General features: G+C 32.4%; 1 protein-coding gene across 1 annotated transcript in view; it reads right to left on the bottom strand.

Annotated features, from left to right (window-relative positions):
* Nucleotides 1-27,803, bottom strand: part of loh (thrombospondin type 1 domain containing lonely heart) — a 276,194-nt gene that overhangs the window by 189,892 nt on the left and 58,499 nt on the right. The window contains exon 3 of the mRNA XM_073967471.1: nucleotides 13,972-14,038. Within this exon, the coding sequence (XP_073823572.1) occupies nucleotides 13,972-14,038 (67 nt within the window). The remainder of the gene's footprint in view (nucleotides 1-13,971; nucleotides 14,039-27,803) is intronic.

The raw sequence follows: 27,803 nt of genomic DNA, 5'->3' as shown, positions 1-27,803 counted from the left end.
CGAATTTATTTTTATGGTGCAACTTCCCTGCCTGTTCGATTCAGAATTAATGAGTGTTTCGTTTACATGTAAGGGATCATTAATTATTTGGGTGAAGGTTATCACAAACCGTGGTATAGTTGTAAAGTGACACTTCTGTTTTGTCACTGCACTAACCCACTAACTAGCACAGTCACGGTATTGCATCAAGGTTGTCGAAATGGCAGGGAAATGATCATGGAAGTAAATAATAAATAAAAAGACCACGCTTTTAGAGACTATGACGTGATAAACGGAAGGCATTTATGCATACAGCGTGTTAGATGTCCGATGGATCCGAAAACCGAATTTGAACATTTTCTTTGTAGCAGCCAAGGTTCATGACGGCATTAACTCGATACCGTATGTAAACTTGGGGACCTTGTTCCTACATCTATGCTTATTGTATGCCCGGATGGCGTGAACGTACTGTCGAATGTGACCCCTAGATTTTTGGGGTAATTAGTGGCCGTAATTCTATTACCATTAACATTAAACTCAATCTGCCAAATAGGAGTTCATCCTTTCTCACCTTGGGGAACTTTCTGTTTTCCTCTACGGGGCTTCGAATTCGTGTTACTGCATGTTACGTTCACACATACAATTGATTGTCCAACGTTTCAAACTTGGCCGTAGTGTAGTCTGCTCGATGTCCACAAACAGTGTTGAGTGCTTGATAAGTCGAGCACGGCTGCTCTGGTTAAGTCATCGAGTCATGATAAAGGTTTCTTTATCTGCACCCCAAGTGTTGCCGGCTTGAGACTTGAGCACGTTGTTTGTCCATCTCAGTATGTCTCAGATATCTGTGCCATGCGCGGACTACGTGAACATACTGTCAAATGCTACCCCTCGAATTCCAACACCACGGCTGCGTGTTCTTTCGTATCGGATTGACCCGGAACCACATAACATCAGCGTTCTGGCTAGCGGCTTCCACCTCACTCTACGTGTGTTTGTATTTGTTTCGTTTTTCTGTGTTCGGAGCTGTATATCCCGGAATGCAAGAAACCAAGCTCAACAACAACTGTAGCTTACAACGCTGTGATGGTTACAACGTGTTAAGGAAGGAAGTGGATGTGGGGGATTAGGTTTCCTATTGCACTAGTCTGTCCAATACAGACCTTTCTCGCTTGAGCCTGTCTCTAATGACACGTACATGGAATGTATGAGGGTAGCAGTCAGGTGTGGGACTGCAGAGATAGAGTTGCTGAACGTATACATCCCGCCGAGAAATAGCTGTATTTTAGATTACGAGCCTGACATTAGCCCGCCTTTGAAAGTCATAATCGTCTGGTCCTGGGGGATTTTAATACGCATCACGAGATGTGGCATTCGGCCCTCGGAAACGACCAGAGAGGTACAGCGCTGGCTGAGCTTACGTTTTGCACTGTCAATGAGGACGCCCCTACCAGAATTAGAGGAAAGTGTCACAGTTCGCCAGACATAACCTTCGTGGCACCTGGTCTGACAAATGAAGTTACCTGGCAACCCGTCATTTCCCTTGGATCAGACCATTTCCCCAAAATTTTCTACATTAGCAGACTACCCGATTTCATCACTTCTGAACGCCGCACGTTCGTCAATCATAGGAATGCTAATTGGCCGAGTTTCAGAGAGTTCACCAATCACCGCTTCAGAGAACTGCCCAATCCGTCTGATGTTCGGGTAGGGTAAAGGACGTTCCGAGATATCATCATTGCTGCAGCCGCTCACCATATCCCTGGTGGTCGAATACCCGAAGTAAAACCAAATTTCGCAGTAGAGGCGACGGGATTAGCAAACAAGCGTGATGAGCTTCGTCGAGCCAACCCCAATGACCGCAGAGTCAGGGAGCTGACACTGGAAGTTAACAGGCTGGTCGGCGAGCATAAGCAAAATAATTGGTTAAATCATCTGAAGAGTTGCAACATTGGAGCCGGAATAAGTGAATTGTGGGCAACGGTTAAGCCACTCTCGAACCATGGAAGGATGGAAAATAGGACCTCAGCCACGTTTGGCGACGTTACGTTTACTGACCCGAAAAGGTGTGCAAGTTATTTCAATCAACAGTTTGTCCAGCACCCCGAGAGTGACATCAGATCTCTTCCTGCCGAGGAGGAACCATCACAGTTTACAATGGACGATGTTGCGAATGCCATCAGGAACTCTAAATCATCCAAAGCATTGGGCTCTGATAGAATCTCCATGGTAATGCAGAAGCAGCTGGATGAGCCAGGAGTGGACTATCTCACTAAAGTTCTCAACTTGTCGCTAGCCATCCGCATTGTTCCCGAAGTCTGGAAAATGGGAGGATGGTGCCGCTACGGAAGCCAAGGATGCCAGCAAAAGTGGATCGTACAGGCCGATTTCGCTTTTGTCGTCCGTAGCAAAGATCCTTGAGGCCTTAGTCCTCCCCAGTATCAGGAATAGCTGTGAAGTTACCGATCATCAGCATGGATTCCGTAAGCAGCAAAGCACGACAACAGCGTTGCACGCCATCTCCACATATATTTGTCAAGGATTCAACCATAGACCGCCGTGTGATAGAACAGTGGTGGTGAGGCTTGACTTAACAACGGCCTTTGATACAGTCAGGTCATCCACGCTGGTTGAGGACATTGAGCAGACAACCCTCCGGCCAAGCTTGAAACGTTGGATAGTCAACTATATATGTGGACGCCAGTCGTACGTGAAATTCAGGAACAATAAGTCCAAACCCCGTAGAGTAAAACAGGGAGTTTGCCAAGGTGGGGTGATATCTCCGGAACGTTTAACCTCTACCTCTTCTGTATTCCGCCCCCTCCAGACGGCAACGAGATTGTAACGTATGCGGATGATCAGGTAACTTCCCTGATGATATCTGTGAAAGACTGAACTCCTATTAAACCCATTTAACCACAAAATCTACAGCCATTCTGTTCACCACATGGACAGCGCTGTTTGGAAGAGAATTGAATGTCGAAAGTTGACGATAGTAGAATTCCGACCACAAACTGCTCTACATTTTTAGGAGTCACATTCGACACTAATTTAAGTGGTGCGCGCACGCCACAGCTATCTGCGACAAACTGAAAAAAGTTGGAACAAGTTCCTCAAGTCGCTGGTCGGCAGCACTTAGGGTGCTGACAAAGACACCTTGTTGACGTCTTACAAACCAATAGGCCAGTCTGTGGTTGATCTATGCGACAGCGCTGTGGCATGCAAATTTTAGCGCTACGCAGTGGACGAATATTCAAACCTGCCAGAATGCCGTCCTGAGGAATGCAACAGGAGCCTCTTCATGACACCAGTGTTTAAGAGTTTTGAGAGAAGAAGGAAAATAAACAGAGAAAGAAAGAAAAATTGAAAATTAAAAATAAGACATTTCACATATCCACATCCAATCCAAAGAATATTGTAGCTTGGATTAGATTGTGTCCATCGCGACTCGGATGTCAGTGTTGTGGGTTTTTGTGATGTACGGATAATGTCCACAGTTTGGGCACTCATTTGGTATCTCAGGGTTTAGGAGGCAACTATTCAGGTCCCTGGATAGTCCTGATCTAAGCTGGGCTAGGATGCTCTGGTCCCTCTTGGTAGTTTGGTATCTCAGTGTTTAGGAGGCATAGGTGGGGCTAGGATGCATCTGGTCTCTCTTGGTAGTTTGATATCTCAGGGTTTAGGAGGCATAGGTAACTACTCAGGTACCTGAATAGTCCTGACCTTAGCTGGGCTAGGATGCATCTGATCTCTCTGGGTAGTTTGGTATCTCAGGGTTTAGGAGACATAGCTAACTATTCAGGTACCTTGATAGTCCTTACCTGAGCTGGGCTAGGATGCTCTGGTCCCTCTTGGTAGTTTGGTATCTCAGTGTTTAGGAGGCATAGGTAACTATTCAGGCACCTGGATAGTCCTGACCTGAGCTGGGCTAGGATGCATCTGGTCTCTCTTGGTAGTTTGATATCTCAGGGTTTAGGAGGCATAGGTAACTACTCAGGTACCTGAATAGTCCTGACCTTAGCTGGGCTAGGATGCATCTGGTCTCTCTGGGTAGTTTGGTATCTCAGGGTTTAGGAGGCATAGGTAACTATTCAGGTACCTGGATAGTCCTTACCTAAACTGGGCTAGGATGCATCTGGTCTCTCTTGGTAGTTTGGTTGCCTCGTCACTAAATGGAGGAAGTCTACCGCCCAAGACGATGCTATAGGTGATTTATTTATTGTTTAAGTGTTGCCTCATTGGGTGTGTGTAGAGGGGAGGAGGGTGTGCTTTCTAAAAGAGGCTTCCTTTTCGGAAAGAGGCTTCATGAAAGTGAGGTGGTTAGTGTGTTTTGGGGAGAGACATTTCAGTTGGTGTGTTGTTTCGTAAGGAGTTCTGACCGTCTTTTGACATTAAATATTTTGCATTTCATGGTTCAGGTGGTTTTCAGGCATTTTGAAGTGGCAGCCCGTTGCCATTCTGAGGGCTGTATTTTGGATTGTCTGGAGGTTTTCCCATTGAGTATCACTGAAATTAGAGGTCCAGACTGGGACCGCATAGTCGAGTAGTGAACGACCTACGACAAAAAAATCCCAGGAGCGCTTTTTAAAAAAATCGCGATTTTGCTTGGAAACCGCAAGTCCTATCGAAACGGCACTAAAGAAAATGTTGTAGCTATGAAAATTCTTTACAAGATTGACCTTCACGGTAATTTCGAAGGTTTTACCGTTATTGAGATATAGAAGTTCAAATTGGGACAATGCATTGACTGTATCGCTACCCTAGAAAACAATGTCATACATGGTGCGCCTTAACTAACTTCAAGTGAAAACCGCTTACACCGGGAAAGTTTTGCGGATTTTCAAGCTGCAATGTTCATAGATGAGAAAAAATCCAAAAAAAAGAAAAAAAATCGCTAGAGGGACTTTTAAATAAATCGCGGTCAAAAATCACATTTTTAGGTTTATTGTAGATTTTCGCGATTTTGCTTGGAAACCGCAAGTCCTATCGAAATGGGGCTAAAGAAAATATTGTAGCTGTGAAAATTTTCTAGAGGATTGACAATTACGATTTGTTCCTAGGTTTTACCATTTTTGAGATATATGGGTGTTCAGGTCACATTTTTAGCTTTTTTTTAGGTTTTCACGATTTGCTTGAAAATGGTAAGTCTTATCGAAATGAGACTAGGCAGAATCTTTTAGCTGCGAAAATTCTCTACAAGATTGGCTTTCGTAATTTATTCCTAGGTTGTACCGTTTTCGAGATATATAAGTTTAAGTTGGAAAATTGCAGTCTTGATATTGTTGATAAGGAGGCGATACAGTCTATGCATTGTCCCAATTTGAACTTCTATATCTCAATAACGGTAACACATACGAAATTGTCATAATGGTCAATCTTGTAGAAAATGTTCATAGCTACAACATTTTCTTTTGTCCCATTTCGATAGGACTTGCGGTTTCAAAGCAAAATCGTGAAAATCTAAAAAACTCATAAAAATTTCATAGCTACAACATTTTTTTTAGTGCCATTTCGATGGGACTTGAGGTTTCAAAGTAAAATCGTGAAAACCTTAAAAACCCTAAAAATTCCGACATGAATCGCGATTTATTTAAAAAGCGCTACGGCGTTTTTTTTTTTTTTTTTGTTTTGTGATTTTTCTCATCTCTGAAAATTGTAGTTTCAGAATCCACAAAAACTTCCCAGGTGTAAACACCTTCCATTTAAAGTTGCTTCAATAGCACCGTATAATGCTTTGTAAAGTAATTCAGCTCATCTCTCAGTTCTGAAGTGGAAGGTGATTAAAATTGATTTGCTTCCAGGAACGGCGAAGAAGACTATAGATTTGGACATCGGCTCATATTCTCATCAGCTTTCATAGTTATTTTTATTGAAGCGAAAACCTTTTCCAAATTTTATGAAAAAAATATTAATTGGGTGACGTAGGGGATGGAAGATACAAAGAACGGTCCTGACCGGCTTTAACATGGCAAAGCCCAGGATTTATCTTGGTCCCTCTTTCATCTCAAGTGGACACTGACCTCCCCGTGGTGTCACCTGGGGAACTGCCTTTAACACCCGTTAAAGTTAGTGAGCTAACATGTGCCGCGCGTTCACCCATAAGAACGTTAAAAACGTGGGTTTGGGCGTCGGGTTAGTAACCCTCCCCTAGAAAAAACAGCCTACTATGAAAAAACGAAAGAAAAGAAAAACAAACCCCTCTAAAGTTGACGAACCCCGCAAACGTTTTAAGGACCATGATCTGCGAATCTGCACCTGGAATGTTCGCACTCTTTATAGAGAAGTTGCAGTCTTCGCATTAGCAGACGTACTTAAAAAGTACAAGGCCGATATACTGCCATACAGGAAATGGATTGGTAAAGGCGTCACAACAACACCTAAAGGTGACGCACTGTATTATAGCTGCCATGACGTAAAGCATGAGTTTGGTTGCGGATTCGTAGTTAGTCGGAGACTAAAACATCTGGTATCCAGCTTCACCCCAGTGAATGAAAGAATTGCTGCAATTCGAATAAAAGCTAAATTCTTCAACATCGGCTTTATTAGAAGAAACATATGACCGTTGCCCTGCCCATGACATTAAAATTATACTAGGCGATTTTAATGCCAAAATTGGAAAGGAGAATATCTTTGGCACAACAGTCGGGAAATTCAGTCTCCACAGTGAAACATCTGACAATGGTATGAGGCTGATAGACTTTGTAGCTGCAAAACAACATGGTAGTTAGCAGTACCAGATTTAATCATCTCGATATTCATAACGGCACCTGGCTGTCTCCAGATCAGAAAACAAGAAATCAAATTGATCATATTGTGATAGATGGAAGACATTCATCGAGCGTGTTGGATGTACGATCGTTCCGAGGCGCAAACATTGATTCGGACCACTACCTTGTTGCTGCAAAGGTACGCACCCGCATAAACTTAGCAAACAAAGTACGAACAGACACAACACGAAAGTTAGACATCGGTAAGCTGCAATCACAACAGATAGCCACAGCATATTCCACTCAACTAGCCCAATTGCTTAATCAAAGCACTCCTCATCCCGATAACATGTCAGCCGCAATATCCATACTTGGATACCACAGACCTCCTCCAAGGAATCTATGGTATGATCATGAGTGTCGTGCTGCCACCGAAGAGAAACATGCGGCATATTGGACTACTTTACAATCCGTAACAACGCGTAGCGCACGAGAGAGGTATCGGGAGAAAAGGAGAAAAGAGAAACGTCTTTTCCGCAAGAAAAAGAGAGAAATGGAAAAGCGGGAGTGTGAAAAATCGAGATGTACAGGAGCCAGAATGAAGTCCGAAAATGCTACCAAAGAGTGAAACATCCAACAGATGGCTTTGGTACAGGCAAAGCCCAGCAAGGTAATCTGGTAACAGATACAGATAGCGTGCTCTGGATATGAAAAGAACATTCCTCCAATCTGCTGGTATCCAATAGTAGCGAAGACGATGATACCACAGATTCAATCCCAGAAGATGGTATAGAATGTATACCGCCCGGCCAAGATGAGGTAAAGACAGCAATAAACCGGCTGAAGAATAATAAAGCAGCAGAAGCCGATAGCTTACCAGCCAGCATCAGCTAGTTAGCACCATCTGGCAGGAAGAACGCGTACCCGACGATTGGAACCTGAGTATCCTGTGTCCCGTCCACAAGAAAGGAGATAAGACTGTATGCTCCAACTATTGGGACATAAGTGTTCTCCATATTGCCTATAAGGTAATGTCAGGGATATTGTGCGAACGACTAAAGCCAATGGTCAACCAAATAATTGGACCATACCAATATGGCTTTAGACCTGGCAAGTCCACCATTGACCAGATATTTACCCTGCGGCAAATCCTGTAGAAGACCCAAGAGATGCAGATCGACACATATTATAAAATAAAATTATAAAGCAGCCTTCGACAGTCCCCTCCGATCAAAAGTATTCCATGCAATGTCTGAATTTGGTATCCCCGCAAAGCTCATCCGGCTTTGTAAGATGACTTTAACTGACACGAAGTCCTCAGTTAAAATTGGAAAGAACCTCTCCGAAGAATTTTGTACTAAAAGAGGTTTCAGACAAGGAGACAGCCTTTCCTGTGACCTATTCAACATTTTGCTGAAAAAGGTAATACGAGATGCAAATGTCAAAAGAAATGGCACAATTTACACCAATAGCTACATGTTACTTGCTTATGCTGATGACATAGACATCATGGGACGATCAGTAAAGGAAGTAACTGATACCTTTAGGAAGGTCGAAGCAGAATCTGCGAAAGTGGGTCTGGCGGTAAACGGTGAGAAGACCAAGTTGATGGTGTCGACGCGCAAAGCGTCCATAGAGCTCGGACCGACTGTGGAAGTTGGTTCTTATAATATTGAGGTAGTAAAAGACTTCGTGTACCTCGGCACCTCCGTAAACACAACAAACGACATCGGTTGTGAAATAAAAAGAAGAATTGTATTGGCCAACAGATGCTACTTTGGTTTAAGTAAGCAATTTAAAAACAAAGCCACATCTCGTCAAACAAAAATGACGCTATACAAAACGCTGATAACACCCGTGCTAATGTATGGCTCCGAAGCATGGGTACTTGCGCAAGCAGAGAGAAAAATTCTTCGAAAGATCTACGAACCAATCTGCGTTGACGGTGAATATCGACGTCGCATGAACCACGAGCTATATCAGCTATACAAAGACATGAATATAGTTAAACAAATCGAGATGCAACGATTGCGTTGGCTAGGCCATATCATAAGAATGAGCGATGATGAACCCGCTAAAAAGGCGTATGAATACATGCCATATGGCGGCGCACGCAGAATTGGCAGGCCTAAGCTTCGATGGAGCATAAAAGTGGATGAAGAAATGAAAAGTCGCGGTATTTCAAAAAGCGAAGCGAAAAACAGAGAGGATTGGAGATCTTTTCTTAGTTCGGTCTATGGAACAAATGTTCTGTAATGGGTCAGCTAAGTAAGTAAGTAAGGTTTATTTTAGATTTTCGCGATTTTGCTTGGAAACCGCAAGTCCCATAGAAATGGGACTAAAGAAAATGTTATAGCTGTGAAAATTTTCTAGAGGATTGACCGTTATGATTTGTTCCTAGGTTTTACTATTTTTGAGGTATATGGGTGTTCAGGTCACATTTTTAGCTTTTTTGTTGGGTTTTCACGATTTGCTTGAAAACGGTAAGTCTTATCGAAATGGGACTAGGCAGAATCTTTTAGCTGTCAAATTCTCTACAAGATTGGCTTTCGTAATTTTTTCCTAGGTTATACCATTTTCGGGATATATTAGTTTAAGTTGGAAAATTGCAGTCTTGATATTGTTGATAAGGAGGCGATACAGTCAATGCATTGTCCCAATTTGATCTTCTATATCTCAATAACGGTAAAACATACGAAATTGTCATAAAGATCAATCTTGTAGAAAATTTTCATAGCTACAATATTTTTTTTCGTCCCATTTCGATAGGACTTGCAGTTTCAAAGCAAAATCGTGAAAACCTAAAAATGCCGACATGAATCGCGATTTATTTAAAAAGCGCTACGACAATTTTGTTTTGTTTTGTGACTTTTCTCATCTATGAACATCGTAGTTTCATAATCCGCAAAAACTTCCAAGTTGTAAGCACCTTCCATTTAAAGTTGCTTCAAGAGCACCGTATTATGCTTTGTAAAGTAATTCAGCTCATCTCTTTCAGGTGATTAAAATTGATTTGCTTTCAGACTATAGTTTTGGACATCGGCACATATTCTCATCAGCTCTCATAGTTATTTTTATTGAAGCGAGAAAACTCTTCCAAATTTTATAAAATAAATATTAATTGGGTGACGTAGGGGATGGAAGATACAAAGAACGGTCCTGACCGGTTTTAACATGGCAAATCCCAGGATTTATCTTGGTCCCTCTTTCATCTCAAGGGGACACTGACCTCCCCGTGGTGTCACCTGGGGAACTGCCTTTAACACCCGTAAGTAGTAGTGGGCTAACATGTGCCGCACGTTCACCCATAACAACGTTAAAAACTTGGGTTTGGGCGTCGGGTTAGTAACCCTCTCCTAGAAAAAACAGCCTACTATGAAAAAACGAAAGAAAAGAAAAACAAACCCCTCTAAAGTTGACGAACCCCGCAAACGTTTTAAGGACCATGATCTGTTAATATGCACCTGGAATGTTCCCACTCTTTATAGAGAAGGTGCAGTCTTCGCATTGGCAGACGTACTTGAAAAGTAAAAGGCCGATATTACTGTCATACAGGAAATACGATGGATTGGGAAAGGCGTCACAACAACACCTAAAGGTGACGCACTGTATTATAGCTGCCATGACGTAAAGCATGAGTTTGGTTGCGGATTCGTAGTTAGTCGGAGACTAAAACATCTGGTATCCAGCTTCACCCCAGTGAATGAAAGAATTGCTGCAATTCGAATAAAAGCTAAATTCTTCAACATCGGCTTTATTTGCGCCCATGCTCCCACTGAAGAAAAGGACGAACAGACCAAAGATATATTTTACGAGCGCTTAGAAGAAACATATGACCGTTGCCCTGCCCATGACATTAAAATTATACTAGGCGATTTTAATGCCAAAATTGGAAAGGAGAATATCTTTGGCACAACAGTCGGGAAATTCAGTCTCCACAGTGAAACATCTGACAATGGTATGAGGCTGATAGACTTTGTAGCTGCAAAACAACATGGTAGTTAGCAGTACCAGATTTAATCATCTCGATATTCATAACGGCACCTGGCTGTCTCCAGATCAGAAAACAAGAAATCAAATTGATCATATTGTGATAGATGGAAGACATTCATCGAGCGTGTTGGATGTACGATCGTTCCGAGGCGCAAACATTGATTCGGACCACTACCTTGTTGCAGCAAAGGTACGCACCCGCATAAACTTAGCAAACAAAGTACGAACAGACACAACACGAAAGTTAGACATCGGTAAGCTGCAATCACAACAGATAGCCACAGCATATTCCACTCAACTAGCCCAATTGCTTAATCAAAGCACTCCTCATCCCGATAACATGTCAGCACAATGGCAAAGCATTGCCCACTCCATGCAAACAGCCGCAAAATCCATACTTGGATTCCAGAGACCTCCTCCAAGGAATCTATGGTATGATCATGAGTGTTGTGCTGCTACCGAAGAGAAAAATGCGGCATATAGAAAGGCTACTTTGCAATCAGTAGCAACGCGTAGCGCACGAGAGAGATATCGGGAGAAAAGGAGAAAAGAGAAACGTCTTTTCCGCAAGAAAAAGAGAGAAATGGAAAAGCGGGAGTGTGAAAAAATCGAGATGTACAGGAGCCAGAATGAAGTTCGAAAATGCTACCAAAGAGTGAAACATCCAACAGATGGCTTTGGCACAGGCACATCCTCCTGTAGAGACCAGAAAGGTAATCTGGTAACAGATACAGATAGCGTGCTCACGATATGGAAGGAAGATTTCTCCAATCTGCTGGTATCCAATAGTAGCAAAGACGATGATACCACAGATCCAATCCCAGAAGATGATATTGAATGTACACCACACGGCCAAGATGAGGTAAGGACAGCAATAAACCGGCTGAAGAATAATAAAGCAACAGAAGCCGATAGCTTACCAGCCAGCATCAGCTAGTTAGCACCATCTGGCAGGAAGAACGCGTACCCGACGATTGGAACCTGAGTATCCTGTGTCCCGTCCACAAGAAAGGAGATAAGACTGTATGCTCCAACTATTGGGACATAAGTGTTCTCCATATTGCCTATAAATTAATGTCAGGGATATTGTGCGAACGACTAAAGCCAATGGTCAACCAAATAATTGGACCATACCAATATGGCTTTTAGACCTGGCAAGTCCACCATTGACCAGATATTTACGCTGCGGCAAATCCTGTAGAAGACCCAAGAGATGCAGATCGACACATATCACCTTTTTGTCGATTATAAAGCAGCCTTCGACAGCCCGCTGCGTTCAAAGGTATTCCAAGCCATGTCTGAATTTGGTATCCCCGCAAAGCTCATCCGGCTTTGTAAGATGACTTTAACTGATACTAGGTCCACAGTTAAAATGGGAAAGAACCTCTCCGAATAGTTCAGTACCAAAAAAGGTTTCAGACAAGGAGACAGCCTTTCGTGTGACCTATTCAACATTTTGCTGGAAAAGGTTATACGAGATGCAAATTTCAAAAGAAATGGCACAATTTACACCAATAGCCACATGTTACTTGCTTATGCTGATGATATAGACATCATGGGCCGATCAGTAAAGGAAGTAACTGATACCTTTAGGAAGGTCGAAGCAGAATCTGCAAAAGTGGTCTGGCGGTAAACGGTGAGAAGACCAAGTTGATGGTGTCGACGCGCAATGCGTCCATTGAGCTCGGACCGACTTTGGAAGTTGGTTCCTATAATATTGAGGTAGTAAAAGACTTCGTCTACCTCGGCACCTCCGTAAACACGACAAACGACATCGGTTGTGAAATAAGAAGAAGAACTGTATTGGCCAACAAATGCTACTATGGTTTAAGTAAGCAATTTAAAAACAAAGCCACATCTCGTCAAACAAAAATGACACTATACAAAACGCTGATAACATCCGTGCTAATGTATGGCTCCGAAGCATGGGTACTTGCGCAAGCAGAGAGAAAAATTCTTCGAAAGATCTACGAACCAATCTGCGTTGAAGAGAAAAATTCTTCGAAAGATCTACGAACCAATCTGCGTTGACGGTGAATATCGACGTCGCATGAACCACGAGCTATATCAGCTATACAAAGACATGAATTAAACTAATCGAGATGCAACGATTGCGTTGGCTGGGCCATATCATAAGAATGAGCGATGATGAACCCGCTAAAAAGGCGTATGAATACATGCCATATGGCAGTGCACGCAGAATTGACAGGCCTAAGCTTCGATGGAGCATACAAGTGGATGAAGAAATGAAAAGTCGCGGTATTCCAAAAAGCGAAGCGAAAAACAGAGAGGATTGGAGATCTTTTCTTAGTTCGGTCTATGGAACAAATGTTCTGTAATGGGTCAGCTAAGTAAGTAAGTAAGGTTTATTTTAGATTTTCGCGATTTTTCTTGGAAACCGCAAGTCCCATCAAAATGTGGCTAAAGAAAATGTTGTAGCTGTGAACATTTTCTAGAGGATTGACTGTTATGATTTGTCCCTAGATTTTACCATTTTTGAGATATATGGGTGTTTAGGTCACATTTTTAGCTTTTTTGTTAGGTTTTCACGATTTGCTTGAAAACGGTAAGTCTTATCGAAATGGGACTAGGCAGAATCTTTTAGCTGTGAAAATTCTCTACATGATTGGCTTTTGTTATTTTTTCCTAGGTTATACCATTTTTGGGATATATTAGTTTAAGTTGGAAAATTGCAGCCTTGATATTGTTTGATAAGGAGACGATACAGTCAATGCATTGTCCCAATTTGAACTTCTATATCTCAATAACGGTAAAACATACGAAATTGTCATAAAGGCCAATCTTTTAGAAAATTTTCTTAGCTACAACATTTCGATAGGACTTGCAGTTTAAGAGCAAAATCATGAAAACCTTTAAAAAACCCTAAAAATGCCTACTTGAATAGCGATTTATTTAAAAAGAGTTTCGGCGATTTTTCTTTTTTTGTTGTTGTTGTTGTTTTATGATTTTTCTAATCTCTGAACATTGTAGTACCAGAATCCACAAAAGCTTCCCAGGTGTAAACACCTTCCATTTAAAGTTGCTTCAATAGCACCGTATTATGCTTTGTAAAGTAATTCAGCTCATCTCTCAGTTCTGAAGTGGAAGGTGATTAAAATTGATTTGCTTTCAGGAACTGTGAAGATTTGGACATCGGCACATATTCTCATCTGCTCTCATAGTTATTTTTAATGAAGCGAAAAACTCTTTCAAATTTTATAAAATAACTATTAATTGGATCGACCCGCCATATTTAGATTACATATATATTTGAACAACAATCCTAATTACTTACTCTTATTTTTTCCACCGTTGATAAATCGGCCCACGTCAGACCCGTTAATGTAATTATTAATAATATGCTGAAATGAAAAAAAAGAAAAGAAAAACATTAAAATAATATTCAATACTCAGTCGAGGAGTGCGTCAACCAAAAAAAATGACAAGGAAAACTGAGTAGATTATTAAAGTTAAAAATGTGAGACACGTGTATCGGCGTTTTTTAAGTTCACATCGGAAAGTAAGCAAAGTAGGCGGGTCAAGTTCCGCCCATTTCTAGTTTTTTTTTTAATATTCGAGTTAAGATATCTTGGAATCCTTGCAAAAATAAAACAAATATTTTCACCCTAAGATATACAAATTTGGAATCTAATTTTCTTAAGGAAATAGTGTAACTAGATAAATGGTTTATTCCAAAACTCATAGTGAAATTTTGTGTAGAGTTTTTCTTCTTTTGGCACTTTTCACGTAGAACTAAGTTTAATATTACTTTCATGCATCAACTCGAAAAAAGTCGGAAAAAAATTTCATCAAAAAAATTGGGAAATATTTCGTGTTTATTCAGCAAAATTAATACTGATATTTTCATGATATATAATGTAAATAGACATTTCGTTTCTTTGGTGACCTACAGTGAAATTCGACGAAGGTTATTTTAGTCTTTAACGTCACCTCTCTAAAATTATGTTTTATGGGACAGTTTTGAATAAACTCAGATGAAGTCCCACTTTAACCCTAAAACGCGTTTTTTGTTTTTAGAGATTTCTGACGATTAGATAAAATTTACAGATTTGGTGTATTCTGTGACCTATAGTAAAAATTTATGGCGAACAATTTTGTAGAATATTTGGATTTGATATAATCAGATTTTAAATGAGTTTTTGAAAGATTTTCAAAAAAAGGACCAAAAAGACCCCTTTGATGAACCGCATGAAGGTTCAAACTTTCAAAAAATATATTCCCCACATCCTCTTCAGTAAATTTGTCAAAGACACTATATACCTAAAATACAAGAATTCCAAGATATTTTAACTCGAAAATTTCGAAAAAAAAAAACTAGAAATGGGCGGAACTTGCCCAGCATACTTTGGTTACTTTTCGATGTAAACTTAAAAAACGCCGATATACGTGTCTCATATTTTTAGCTCTACTTTCATAATCTAATCGGGTTTCCCATCATTTAAAACAAAATTGAATTTTGTTGCACAGTGTAATTGTTTAAAACCAAATTGTATTTAGTTCTAGTCCGAATCTCAGGCATATGCGGTCCATTTTTATAACTATCAAATATTTCTCCATAAAAAATCCTTTTGCCATTTGCAACCAGGAAGCAAAACTCTACGACATTCCTTCTCAACCACTAAAAGAAGTGCTGCACTTCCCGCCCATTATACATACATACATATGTATTTACGGACGCCTTTGATATTTATTGGAATGGCTAAAATCCTGTTAGAAAAATGTATGCGATAATCATTGTCACTATTGAGAGGCACTTCCAGACACAGGCACACATTCTATGGACCAGGGAAACACAACATAATTTACACATTACTTTCTTTGGAGCAGCACAGCACAATGGACAACCAACAAACTTGTTGTTGTTTTTGTTGTGGCGTAAAATGAGCCCTATAATAATATTCCATATTTTATGACAGTGAGGATAAGTGGTCGTATTTCATCACTGCAGAACAACAACGACAACTTAATTTTATGAAAAGAAAAAAAAAAAGCAACAACTCAAAAGAATATGAATGAAGTTCCACCAACAACATATGGTGGCGCATTTCCATCGATCTATCAGTTTTCACAATGCATCTGGTTGAATGCAAATGAATGTATGAAGCGTTTTAGCGCCAACTAAAAAGAAGAAGCAGAAAAAGCCTAGGAGCATAAACAGCGCATTAACATTATCCGCATAATCTACTCTTTGTAGAGACAAAAGGAGAAAAAAAAAAACAAAAAGCTTGATCCCTAGTGGCGATGATGTTATTGCGATGATGAGATGTCGCCGTCCTCAACGATTCAATTTACAAGCGTGATGACGTAAAGCAGGCACCCTCACTATTCCACAACAAAAACAACAACAATGCTATTATGGCAACTGATCGAATCTAATGATGGATAACGAAAACATGCACCCATTCAATATTAGATTTTTAGTTTATTTTACGCATTGATCTGAAAATTGGATGTTGGCTGTTTGTTTGCTGCTGTTGTTGTTATTGTTTTCGGAAATGTGGGCTAATGACTGCAGAGAATTTTTCTCAAATAACAACAAATAACGGATATTGATAATGGAAATTAAAAAGTCAATTGAAAAAATTATTTAAATGGATTTGATTTAAAGGAAATTTTTGAAACAAAATGCAAAATATGAATAAACTATTCTTTAAAAAATCCAGGTTATTTAAAAAAATATTCTTTAAAAAATCCAGGTTATTTAAAAAAATATTCTTTAAAAAATCCAGGTTATTTAAAAAAATATTCTTTAAAAAATCCAGGTTATTTAAAAAAATATTCTTTAAAAAATCAAGGTTATTTAAAAAAATATTCTTTAAAAAATCCAGGTTATTTAAAAAAATATTCTTTAAAAAATCCAGGTTATTTAAAAAAATATTCTTTAAAAAATCCACGTTATTTAAAAAAATATTCTTTAAAAAATCCACGTTATTTAAAAAAATATTCTTTAAAAAATCCACATTATTTAAAAAAATATTCTTTAAAAAATCCACGTTATTTAAAAAAATATTCTTTAAAAAATCACCGTTATTTAAAAAAATATTCTTTAAAAAATCACCGTTATTTAAAAAAATATTCTTTAAAAAATCACCGTTATTTAAAAAAATATTCTTTAAAAAATCCACGTTTATTTAAAAAAATATTCTTTAAAAAATCACCGTTATTTAAAAAAATATTCTTTAAAAAATCCACGTTTATTTAAAAAAATATTCTTTAAAAAATCCACGTTTATTTAAAAAAATATTCTTTAAAAAATCCACGTTTATTTAAAAAAATATTCTTTAAAAAATCCACGTTTATTTAAAAAAATATTCTTTAAAAAATCCACGTTTATTTAAAAAAATATTCTTTAAAAAATCCACGTTTATTTAAAAAAATATTCTTTAAAAAATCCACGTTTATTTAAAAAAATATTCTTTAAAAAATTCACGTTTATTTAAAAAAATATTCTTTAAAAAATCCACGTTTATTTAAAAAAATATTCTTTAAAAAATCCACGTTTATTTAAAAAAATATTCTTTAAAAAATCCACGTTTATTTAAAAAAATATTCTTTAAAAAATCCACGTTTATTTAAAAAAATATTCTTTAAAAAATCCACGTTTATTTAAAAAAATATTCTTTAAAAAATCCACGTTTATTTAAAAAAATATTCTTTAAAAAATCCACGTTTATTTAAAAAAATATTCTTTAAAAAATCCACGTTTATTTAAAAAAATATTCTTTAAAAAATCCACGTTTATTTAAAAAAATATTCTTTAAAAAATCCACGTTTATTTAAAAAAATATTCTTTAAAAAATCCACGTTTATTTAAAAAAATATTCTTTAAAAAATCCACGTTTATTTAAAAAAAATATTCTTTAAAAAATCCACGTTTATTTAAAAAAATATTCTTTAAAAAATCCAGGTTATTTAAAAAAATATTCTTTAAAAAATCCAGGTTATTTAAAAAAATATTCTTTAAAAAATCCACGTTATTTAAAAAAATATTCTTTAAAAAATCCAGGTTATTTAAAAAAATATTCTTTAAAAACTCCACGTTATTTAAAAAAATATTCTTTAAAAAATCCACGTTATTTAAAAAAATATTCTTTAAAAAATCCACGTTATTTAAAAAAATATTCTTTAAAAAATCCACGTTATTTAAAAAAATATTCTTTAAAAAATCCACGTTATTAAAAAAATTCTCTTTAAAAAATCCACGTTATTTAAAAAAATATTCTTTAAAAAATCCACGTTATTTAAAAAAATATTCTTTAAAAAATCCACGTTATTTAAAAAAATATTCTTTAAAAAATCCACGTTATTTAAAAAAATATTCTTTAAAAAATCCACGTTATTTAAAAAAATATTCTTTAAAAAATCCACGTTATTTAAAAAAATATTCTTTAAAAAATCCACGTTATGTAAAAAAATATTCTTTAAAAAATCCACGTTATTTAAAAAAATATTCTTTAAAAAATCCACGTTATTAAAAAAAATTCTCTTTAAAAAATCCACGTTATTTAAAAAAATATTCTTTTAAAAATCCACGTTATTTAAAAAAATATTCTTTAAAAAATCCACGTTATTAAAAAAAATTCTCTTTAAAAAATCCACGTTATTTAAAAAAATATTCTTTAAAAAATCCACGTTATTAAAAAAAATTCTCTTTAAAAAATCCACGTTATTAAAAAAAATTCTCTTTAAAAAATCCACGTTATTTAAAAAAATATTCTTTAAAAAATCCACGTTATTTAAAAAAATATTCTTTAAAAAATCCACGTTATTTAAAAAAATATTCTTTAAAAAATCCACGTTATTTAAAAAAATATTCTTTAAAAAATCCACGTTATTAAAAAAATTCTCTTTAAAAAATCCACGTTATTTAAAAAAATATTCTTTAAAAAATCCACGTTATTTAAAAAAATATTCTTTAAAAAATCCACGTTATTTAAAAAAATATTCTTTAAAAAATCCACGTTATTAAAAAAAATTCTCTTTAAAAAATCCACGTTATTTAAAAAAATATTCTTTAAAAAATCCACGTTATTTAAAAAAATATTCTTTAAAAAATCCACGTTATTTAAAAAAATATTCTTTAAAAAATCCACGTTATTTAAAAAAATATTCTTTAAAAAATCCACGTTATTAAAAAAAATTCTCTTTAAAAAATCCACGTTATTTAAAAAAATATTCTTTAAAAAATCCACGTTATTTAAAAAAAAATTTTTTAAAAAATCCACGTTATTTAAAAAAATATTCTTTAAAAAATCCACGTTATTTAAAAAAATATTCTTTAAAAAATCCACGTTATTTAAAAAAATATTCTTTAAAAAATCCACGTTATTTAAAAAAATATTCTTTAAAAAATCCACGTTATTTAAAAAAATATTCTTTAAAAAATCCACGTTATTTAAAAAAATATTCTTTAAAAAATCCACGTTATTTAAAAAAATATTCTTTAAAAAATCCACGTTATTAAAAAAAATATTCTTTAAAAAATCCACGTTTATTTAAAAAAATATTCTTTAAAAAATCCACGTTATTTAAAAAAATATTCTTTAAAAAATCCACGTTATTTAAAAAAATATTCTTTAAAAAATCCACGTTATTTAAAAAAATATTCTTTAAAAAATCCACGTTATTTAAAAAAAATATTCTTTAAAAAATCCACGTTATTTAAAAAAATATTCTTTAAAAAATCCACGTTATTTAAAAAAATATTCTTTAAAAAATCCACGTTATTTAAAAAAATATTCTTTAAAAAATCCACGTTATTTAAAAAAATATTCTTTAAAAAATCCACGATTGATTAAAAAAATATTCTTTAAAAAATCCACGTTGTTGGAAAAAATATTCTTTAAAAAATCCACGTTGTTGGTAAAACTATTTTTTAAAAAATCCACGTTGTTGGAAAAAGTATTCTTTAAAAAATCCACGTTGTTGGAAAAAATATTCTTTAAAAAATCCACGTTGTTGGAAAAAATATTCTTTAAAAAATCCACGATTGATTAAAAAAGTATTCTTTAAAAAATCCACGATTGATTAAAAAAATATTCTTTAAAAAATCCACGATTGATTAAAAAAATATTCTTTAAAAAATCCACGATTGATTAAAAAAATATTCTTTAAAAAATCCACGATTGATTAAAAAAGTATTCTTTAAAAAATCCACGATTGATTAAAAAATATTCTTTAAAAAATCCACGATTGATTAAAAAAATATTCTTTAAAAAATCCACGATTGATTAAAAAAATATTCTTTAAAAAATCCACGATTGATTAAAAAAATATTCTTTAAAAAATCCACGATTGATTAAAAAAATATTCTATAAAAAATTCATGTATATTAAAAAATATTCTTTAAAAAATCCACGTTTGTGAAAAGAATATTCTTTAAAAAATCTACATTTGTGGATCTGATGATCCATAAAAAAATATTCTACCAAATATCATGCCGACCATGGCCCTGTAACCAATTTGAACGCTTGATGAGATGTCATCTCTTCAAATTTTCAAAAAACACCAAGAACTGTCATGCAAATATTATTGTCTCTTAACGACGATTATTTGGTCATTAACATTCACAGAAGTGTAAACAAGCCCCCATCCGTGCTCCGGCTCAAGTTCACATTTAAGTGAATTTTCGTTTCGATTTAATCAATTCAAAATTTTGTGGTTGTGTTTGCTATTGATTTTTCTAATATTTACACTTTGTGACATTTATTGTCAAGACCCAATGACGAACAAGCAGGCGTTTAGCTCTAAAGACCAATAATTTTTTTTTTTGAGGGTTTTTGTTTTCAATTTCTGTTTGTTTACACGCCAATCAAACACGCAATGACTTTCAGGTTGCTTCCCCATTATTTACAATGTATGGGCAGGCATTCATAGCTAGGCTAGCTGGTGCTTTAAGTCGTCATCGTGTATTTGTTGTTGTTAATTTTTTTCTTGAGAATCACAACAAACGAGACGACTAAGTCAGGTTCACTAACACATGGCCCAAGCAAAAAAGCTTCGAACTTTTTCTATCTTTTTTAAATTTTTCAATTTGCCTAAAATCATGCCAAGCTAGTCATAACTTAAAATCAAGCTCGTCTGAACTCACAACTCAAATCTGTAAGCAGGTGGCAACACTTTGGGAGGTTTGCTCTTGCTGCTATGTATTTTGGTTTTATGAGTTTCGGCTTTATTTATGTTTTTATTGATTGCTAGACAGCATGCCAGTGATAACAGCGGCGGTGATGGCGGCTATTTGACCTTTTTTATGTATGTTCGAGCCTCAAAATTCATTCATTCATTGTTTTTTTGGTGGGTGTATTTTCGCCAAAAACTGTTATCGATAACAATTAATTTGATATCTGCATTATTTTGGACAATATGTGTGTCCGCAAAATATGAATGGCTGTCTGGTTATTTGTTAGAATGTTTTGAATGGACCCTGGAATTCGTTTGCTATCAATCGCCAATATGTGCTTTTAGGCTAGGCTTGAATATGTGTTAAGGTATGTCTGAAGTAATGCTTGCGTGTTTAGATATCGATTTTTATTATTTGCAAAGTTGATAGAGGTAGTCAAAATAATTATATGTTAAATGTTAAACAAAAGTGATTTTAAAATTAATTTTTGATGTAAGCGAATAATGCACATGTTTTGAAAATATGATTTGACTGTATTCATATGTAAAAACTCCACGCTTAATCGTCGGATGGTGTTTGAAAAAATATTCTTAAAAAATTAAACCTTTATGGTCGAATAGAAAAAACATTGTTAAAAAATCCACGCTTTATGGTGGGATGGTAATTGAAAAAATATTTTTAAAAAATCAACGCTTTATGGTGGGATGGTAATTGAAAAAATATTGTTAAAAAATCCACGCTTTATGGTGGGATGGCAATTGAAAAAATATTGTTAAAAAATCCTCGCTTTATTTACGGATGGTTATTGAAAAAATATTGTAAAAAAATCCACGCTTTATTGTGGGATGGTCATTGAAAAAATATTGTTAAAAAATCCACGCTTTATTGTGGGATGGTCATTGAAAAAATATAGTTAAAAAATCCACGCTTTATGGTCGGATGGTCATTGAAAAAATATTGTTAAAAAAATCCACGCTTTATTGTCGGATGGTCATTGAAAAAATATTGTTAAAAAATCCACGCTTTATGGTCGGATGGTCATTGAAAAAAATATTGTTAAAAAATCCACGCTTTATGGTCGGATGGTTATTGAAAAAAATATTGTTAAAAAATCCACGCTTTATGGTCGGATGGTCATTGAAAAAATATTGTTAAAAAATCCACGCTTTATTTACGGATGGTCATTGATAAAATATTGTTAAAAAATCCACGCTTTATTGTCGGATGGTCTTTGAAAAAATATTATTATTGGTCTGGATTTTTTAAAAATATTTTTAAAGAATATTAAAATATTAAATATAAAAAAAAGTATTAATAGGCGTGGATTTTTTAAAAATATTTTAAAAAATTATTTTTAATGGGCGTGGATTTTTTTAAGAATATTTAAAAATATATTTTTAATAGGTGTGGATTTTTTAAAAATATTCAAAAATTATTTCCAATTGGACTGGAGTTTTAAAAAATTATTTTTAATAGGCGTGGATTTTTTTAAAAATATTTAAAAATTATTCCTAATTGAAGTGGAGTTTTAAAAAATTATTTTTAATAGGCGTGGATTTTTTAAAAATATTTAAAAATTATTCCTAATTGAAGTGGAGTTTTAAAAAATTATTTTTAATAGGCGTGGATTTTTTAAAAATATTTAAAAATTATTCCTAATTGAAGTGGAGTTTTAAAAAATTATTTTTAATAGGCGTGGATTTTTTAAAAATATTTAAAAATTATTCCTAATTGAAGTGGAGTTTAAAAAAGTTATTTTTAATAGGCGTGGATTTTTTAAAAATATTTAAAAATTATTCCTAATTGAAATATATAAGAATATTTAAAAATATATTTTTAATAGGTGTGGATTTTTTAAAAATATTCAAAAATTATTTCCAATTGGACTGGAGTTTTAAAAAATTATTTTTAATAGGCGTGGATTTTTTTAAAAATATTTAAAAATTATTCCTAATTGAAGTGGAGTTTTAAAAAATTATTTTTAATAGGCGTGGATTTTTTAAAAATATTTAAAAATTATTCCTAATTGAAGTGGAGTTTTAAAAAATTATTTTTAATAGGCGTGGATTTTTTAAAAATATTAATATTAAAATATTAAAATCCACGTTATTAAAAAAAATTCTCTTTAAAAAATCCACGTTATTTAAAAAAATATTCTTTAAAAAATCCACGTTATTTAAAAAAATATTTTTTAAAAAATCCACGTTATTTAAAAAAATATTCTTTAAAAAATCCACGTTATTTAAAAAAATATTCTTTAAAAAATCCACGTTATTAAAAAAAATTCACTTTAAAAAATCCACGTTATTTAAAAAAATATTCTTTAAAAAATCCACGTTATTTAAAAAAATATTCTTTAAAGAATAAGAATATTTAAAAATATATTTTTAATAGGTGTGGATTTTTTAAAAATATTCAAAAATTATTTCCAATTGGACTGGAGTTTTAAAAAATTATTTTTAATAGGCGTGGATTTTTTTAAAAATATTTAAAAATTATTCCTAATTGAAGTGGAGTTTTAAAAAATTATTTTTAATAGGCGTGGATTTTTTAAAAATATTTAAAAATTATTCCTAATTGAAGTGGAGTTTTAAAAAATTATTTTTAATAGGCGTGGATTTTTTAAAAATATTTAAAAATTATTCCTAATTGAAGTGGAGTTTTAAACAATTATTTTTAATAGGCGTGGATTTTTTAAAAATATTTAAAAATTATTCCTAATTGAAGTGGAGTTTTAAAAAGTTATTTTTAATAGGCGTGGATTTTTTAAAAATATTTAAAAATTATTTCTAATTGAAGTGGAGTTTTAAAAAATTATTTGTAATAGGCGTGGATTTTTTAAAAATATTTAAAATTTATTCCTAATTGAAGTGGAGTTTTAAAAAATTATTTTTAATAGGCGTGGATTTTTTAAAAATATGTAAAAATTATTCCTAATTGAAGTGGAGTTTAAAAAAGTTATTTTTAATAGGCGTGGATTTTTTAAAAATATTTAAAAATTATTCCTAATTGAAGTATATAAGAATATTTAAAAATATATTTTTAATAGGTGTGGATTTTTTAAAAATATTCAAAAATTATTTCCAATTGGACTGGAGTTTTAAAAAATTATTTTTAATAGGCGTGGATTTTTTTAAAAATATTTAAAAATTATTCCTAATTGAAGTGGAGTTTTAAAAAATTATTTTTAATAGGCGTGGATTTTTTAAAAATATTTAAAAATTATTCCTAATTGAAGTGGAGTTTTAAAAAATTATTTTTAATAGGCGTGGATTTTTTAAAAATATTTAAAAATTATTCCTAATTGAAGTGGAGTTTTAAACAATTATTTTTAATAGGCGTGGATTTTTTAAAAATATTAAAAAATTATTCCTAATTGAAGTGGAGTTTTAAAAAGTTATTTTTAATAGGCGTGGATTTTTTAAAAATATTTAAAAATTATTTCTAATTGAAGTGGAGTTTTAAAAAATTATTTGTAATAGGCGTGGATTTTTTAAAAATATTTAAAAATTATTTCTAATTGAAGTGGAGTTTTAAAAAAGTTATTTTTAATAGGCGTGGATTTTTTAAAAATATTTAAAAATTATTCCTAATTGAAGTGGAGTTTTAAAAAATTATTTTTAATAGGCGTGGATTTTTTAAAAATATTTAAAAATTATTCCTAATTGAAGTGGAGTTTTAAAAAATTATTTTTAATAGGCGTGGATTTTTTAAACATATTTAAAAATTATTCCTAATTGAAGTGGAGTTTTAAAAAATTATTTTTAATAGGCGTGGATTTTTTAAAAATATTTAAAAATTATTCCTAATTGAAGTGGAGTTTTAAAAAATTATTTTTAATAGGCGTGGATTTTTTAAAAATATTTAAAAATTATTCCTAATTGAAGTGGAGTTTTAAAAAATTATTTTTAATAGGCGTGGATTTTTTAAAAATATTTAAAAATTATTCCTAATTGAAGTGGAGTTTTAAAAAATTATTTTTAATATGCGTGGATTTTTTAAAAATATTTAAAAATTATTCCTAATTGAAGTGGAGTTTAAAAAAATTATTTTTAATAGGCGTGGAGTTTTTAAAAATATTTAAAAATATATTTTTAATAGGCGTGGATTTTTTAAAAATATTTAAAAATTATTCCTAATTGAAGTGGAGTTTTAAAAAATTATTTTTAATAGGCGTGGATTTTTTAAAAATATTTAAAAATATATTTTTAATAGGCGTGGATTTTTTAAAAATATTTAAAAATATATTTTTAATAGGCGTGGATTTTTTAAAAATATTTAAAAATATATTTTTAATAGGCGTGGATTTTTTAAAAATATTTAAAAATATATTTTTAATAGGCGTGGATTTTTTAAAAATATTTAAAAATATATTTTTAATAGGCGTGGATTTTTTAAAAATATTTAAAAATATATTTTTAATAGGCGTGGATTTTTTAAAAATATTTAAAAATATATTTTTAATAGGCGTGGATTTTTTAAAAATATTTAAAAATATATTTTTAATAGGCGTGGATTTTTTAAAAATATTTAAAAATATATTTTTAATAGGCGTGGATTTTTTAAAAATTATTTCTAATTGGAGTGGAGTTTTAAAAAATTATTTTTAATAGGCGTGGAATTTTTAAAAATATATTTTTAATAGGCGTGGATTTTTTAAAAATATTTAAAAATATATTTTCAATAGGCGTGGATTTTTTAAAAATATTTAAAAATATATTTTTAATAGGCGTGGATTTTTTAAAAATATTTAAAAATATATTTTTAATAGGCGTGGATTTTTTAAAAATATTTAAAAATATATTTTTAATAGGCGTTGATTTTTTAAAAATATTTAAAAATATATTTTTAATTGGAGTGGAGTTTTAAAAAATTATTTTTAATAGGCGTGGATTTTTTAAAAATATTTAAAAATATATTTTTAATAGGCGTTGATTTTTTAAAAATATTTAAAAATATATTTTTAATTGGAGTGGAGTTTTAAAAAATTATTTTTAATAGGCGTGAAATTTTTAAAAATATATTTTTAATAGGCGTGGATTTTTTAAAAATATTTAAAAATATATTTTTAATAGGCGTGGATTTTTTAAAAATATTTAAAAATATATTTTTAATAGGCGTGGATTTTTTAAAAATATTTAAAAATTATTTCTAATTGGAGTGGAGTTTTAAAAAATTATTTTTAATAGGCGTGGATTTTTTAAAAATATTTAAAAATAAATTTTTAATAGGCGTGGATTTTTTAAAAATATTTAAAAATAAGTTTTTAATAGGCGTGGATTTTTTAAAAATATTTAAAAATAAATTTTTAATAGGTGTGGATTTTTTAAAAATATTTAAAAATAAGTTTTTAATAGGCGTGGATTTTTTAAAAATATTTAAAAATAAATTTTTAATAGGCGTGGATTTTTTAAAAATATTTAAAAATAAGTTTTTAATAGGCGTGGATTTTTTAAAAATATTTAAAAATTTTTTCACTCTTATTGACCTGTTTATCGATATTCTCTGCCTCCGCTCGTAGTAATCAATTTCATTACCCACTGTAAAACATTTTGTTTCTTCAAATTTTGAAGGAACAAAAAAATGGACTTTAGCTGAAATAAATACACAACAAAAATTTTTTCTAATTGGAGTGGAGTTTTAAAAAATTATTTTTAATAGGCGTGGATTTTTTAAAAAATATTTAAAAATATATTTTTAATAGGCGTGGATTTTTTAAAATTTATTTCTAATTGGAGTGGAGTTTTAAAAAATTATTTTTAATATGCGTGGATTATTTAAAAATATTTAAAAATTATTTCTAATTAAAGTGGAGTTTTAAAAAATTATTTTTAATATGCGTGGATTTTTTAAGAATATTTAAACAATTTTAAAAATAATTTTTAATTGGCGTGAATTTTTTAAGAATATTTAAAATATTTTAAAAATTATTTTTAAAAGTCGTGAATTTTTTAAGAATATTTAAAAAAATTAAAAATTATTGGAACATTGGTGGCGTTTTTTTATTGGGATAGCTGTTACAATTTTCTCAAAAAAAATCTACGAAATATGGTCGGATGGTCATGGAAACAAATATTGTTAAAAAATCCACGCTTTAAGGTCGGATGGTCATTGAACAAATATTGTTAGAAAACCCACGCTTTATGGTCGGATGGTCATTGAAAAACTATTGTTAAAAAATCCACGTTATTTATTTCGTTATTTAAAAAGGGTTACAGAATCCCACATAATCAGTGTATGGGTTTAAATATCATCGGATCATGAATAACAGCATTACTTCCTGGAACACAAAATATAATATTTATTTCTATAAAAAATAATAAATAAACTTCAGTCTATTAATTCCATCTAATTACTTTGACGCCCTTATGTCTGGCAATACCCTCTGTCCCTTCTTATGACATAAATAATACCTAACAATTGTTTTTAATATTACAAATTAACCAACAAGTTGTTTGAAGAACTATAATTAAGAACTTCTCCGCCGGTCTCCCATAGCATTTTCTTCTAAGAAACAAAAAATAGCCATAAATTACAATCTTCTAGGAGTAACCCAGGCAACCTTAAATGAGGCACGAAGAAACCCAAAAAATACTTCTAATTAGACTAATAAATTATTTTATTGTTTTTTTAAAGATATTGCATTATGTAACTCTGTAAAAACAACAACCAGAGGAAGAGTTTTTGTAAATCTTTGAACGACACATAAAACATTTAATTCAAAGATTGTTTTGTAAATATGACACAATTTGAATATTTATGATGGCCCTATAATTTGGTTTAGGATGGTGGCGATTATGGTGGGTGGGTGACAAATTCTCTAAGAATTAGCGGGGTGTAAAAACTTTCATAAAAATACATTAAAACTAACCCAATGATTACATAGTAGCACACACCACACATTTCTGGGTGTCTCCTTCCCTAACCCTTACTTATGCGGGGACGTTGCAGCATCTTACAATTCCCTTCTTCAATTAACCAAGTCA

This window comes from Musca autumnalis, unplaced genomic scaffold (assembly GCF_047663935.1).
Source record: "Musca autumnalis isolate F117 unplaced genomic scaffold, ASM4766393v1 scaffold_2, whole genome shotgun sequence".
NCBI classification, from domain to species: domain Eukaryota; kingdom Metazoa; phylum Arthropoda; class Insecta; order Diptera; family Muscidae; genus Musca; species Musca autumnalis.
The sequence above is the reverse complement of the archived record's forward strand: the minus strand, read 5'-3'. Positions and strand labels throughout refer to the sequence as shown.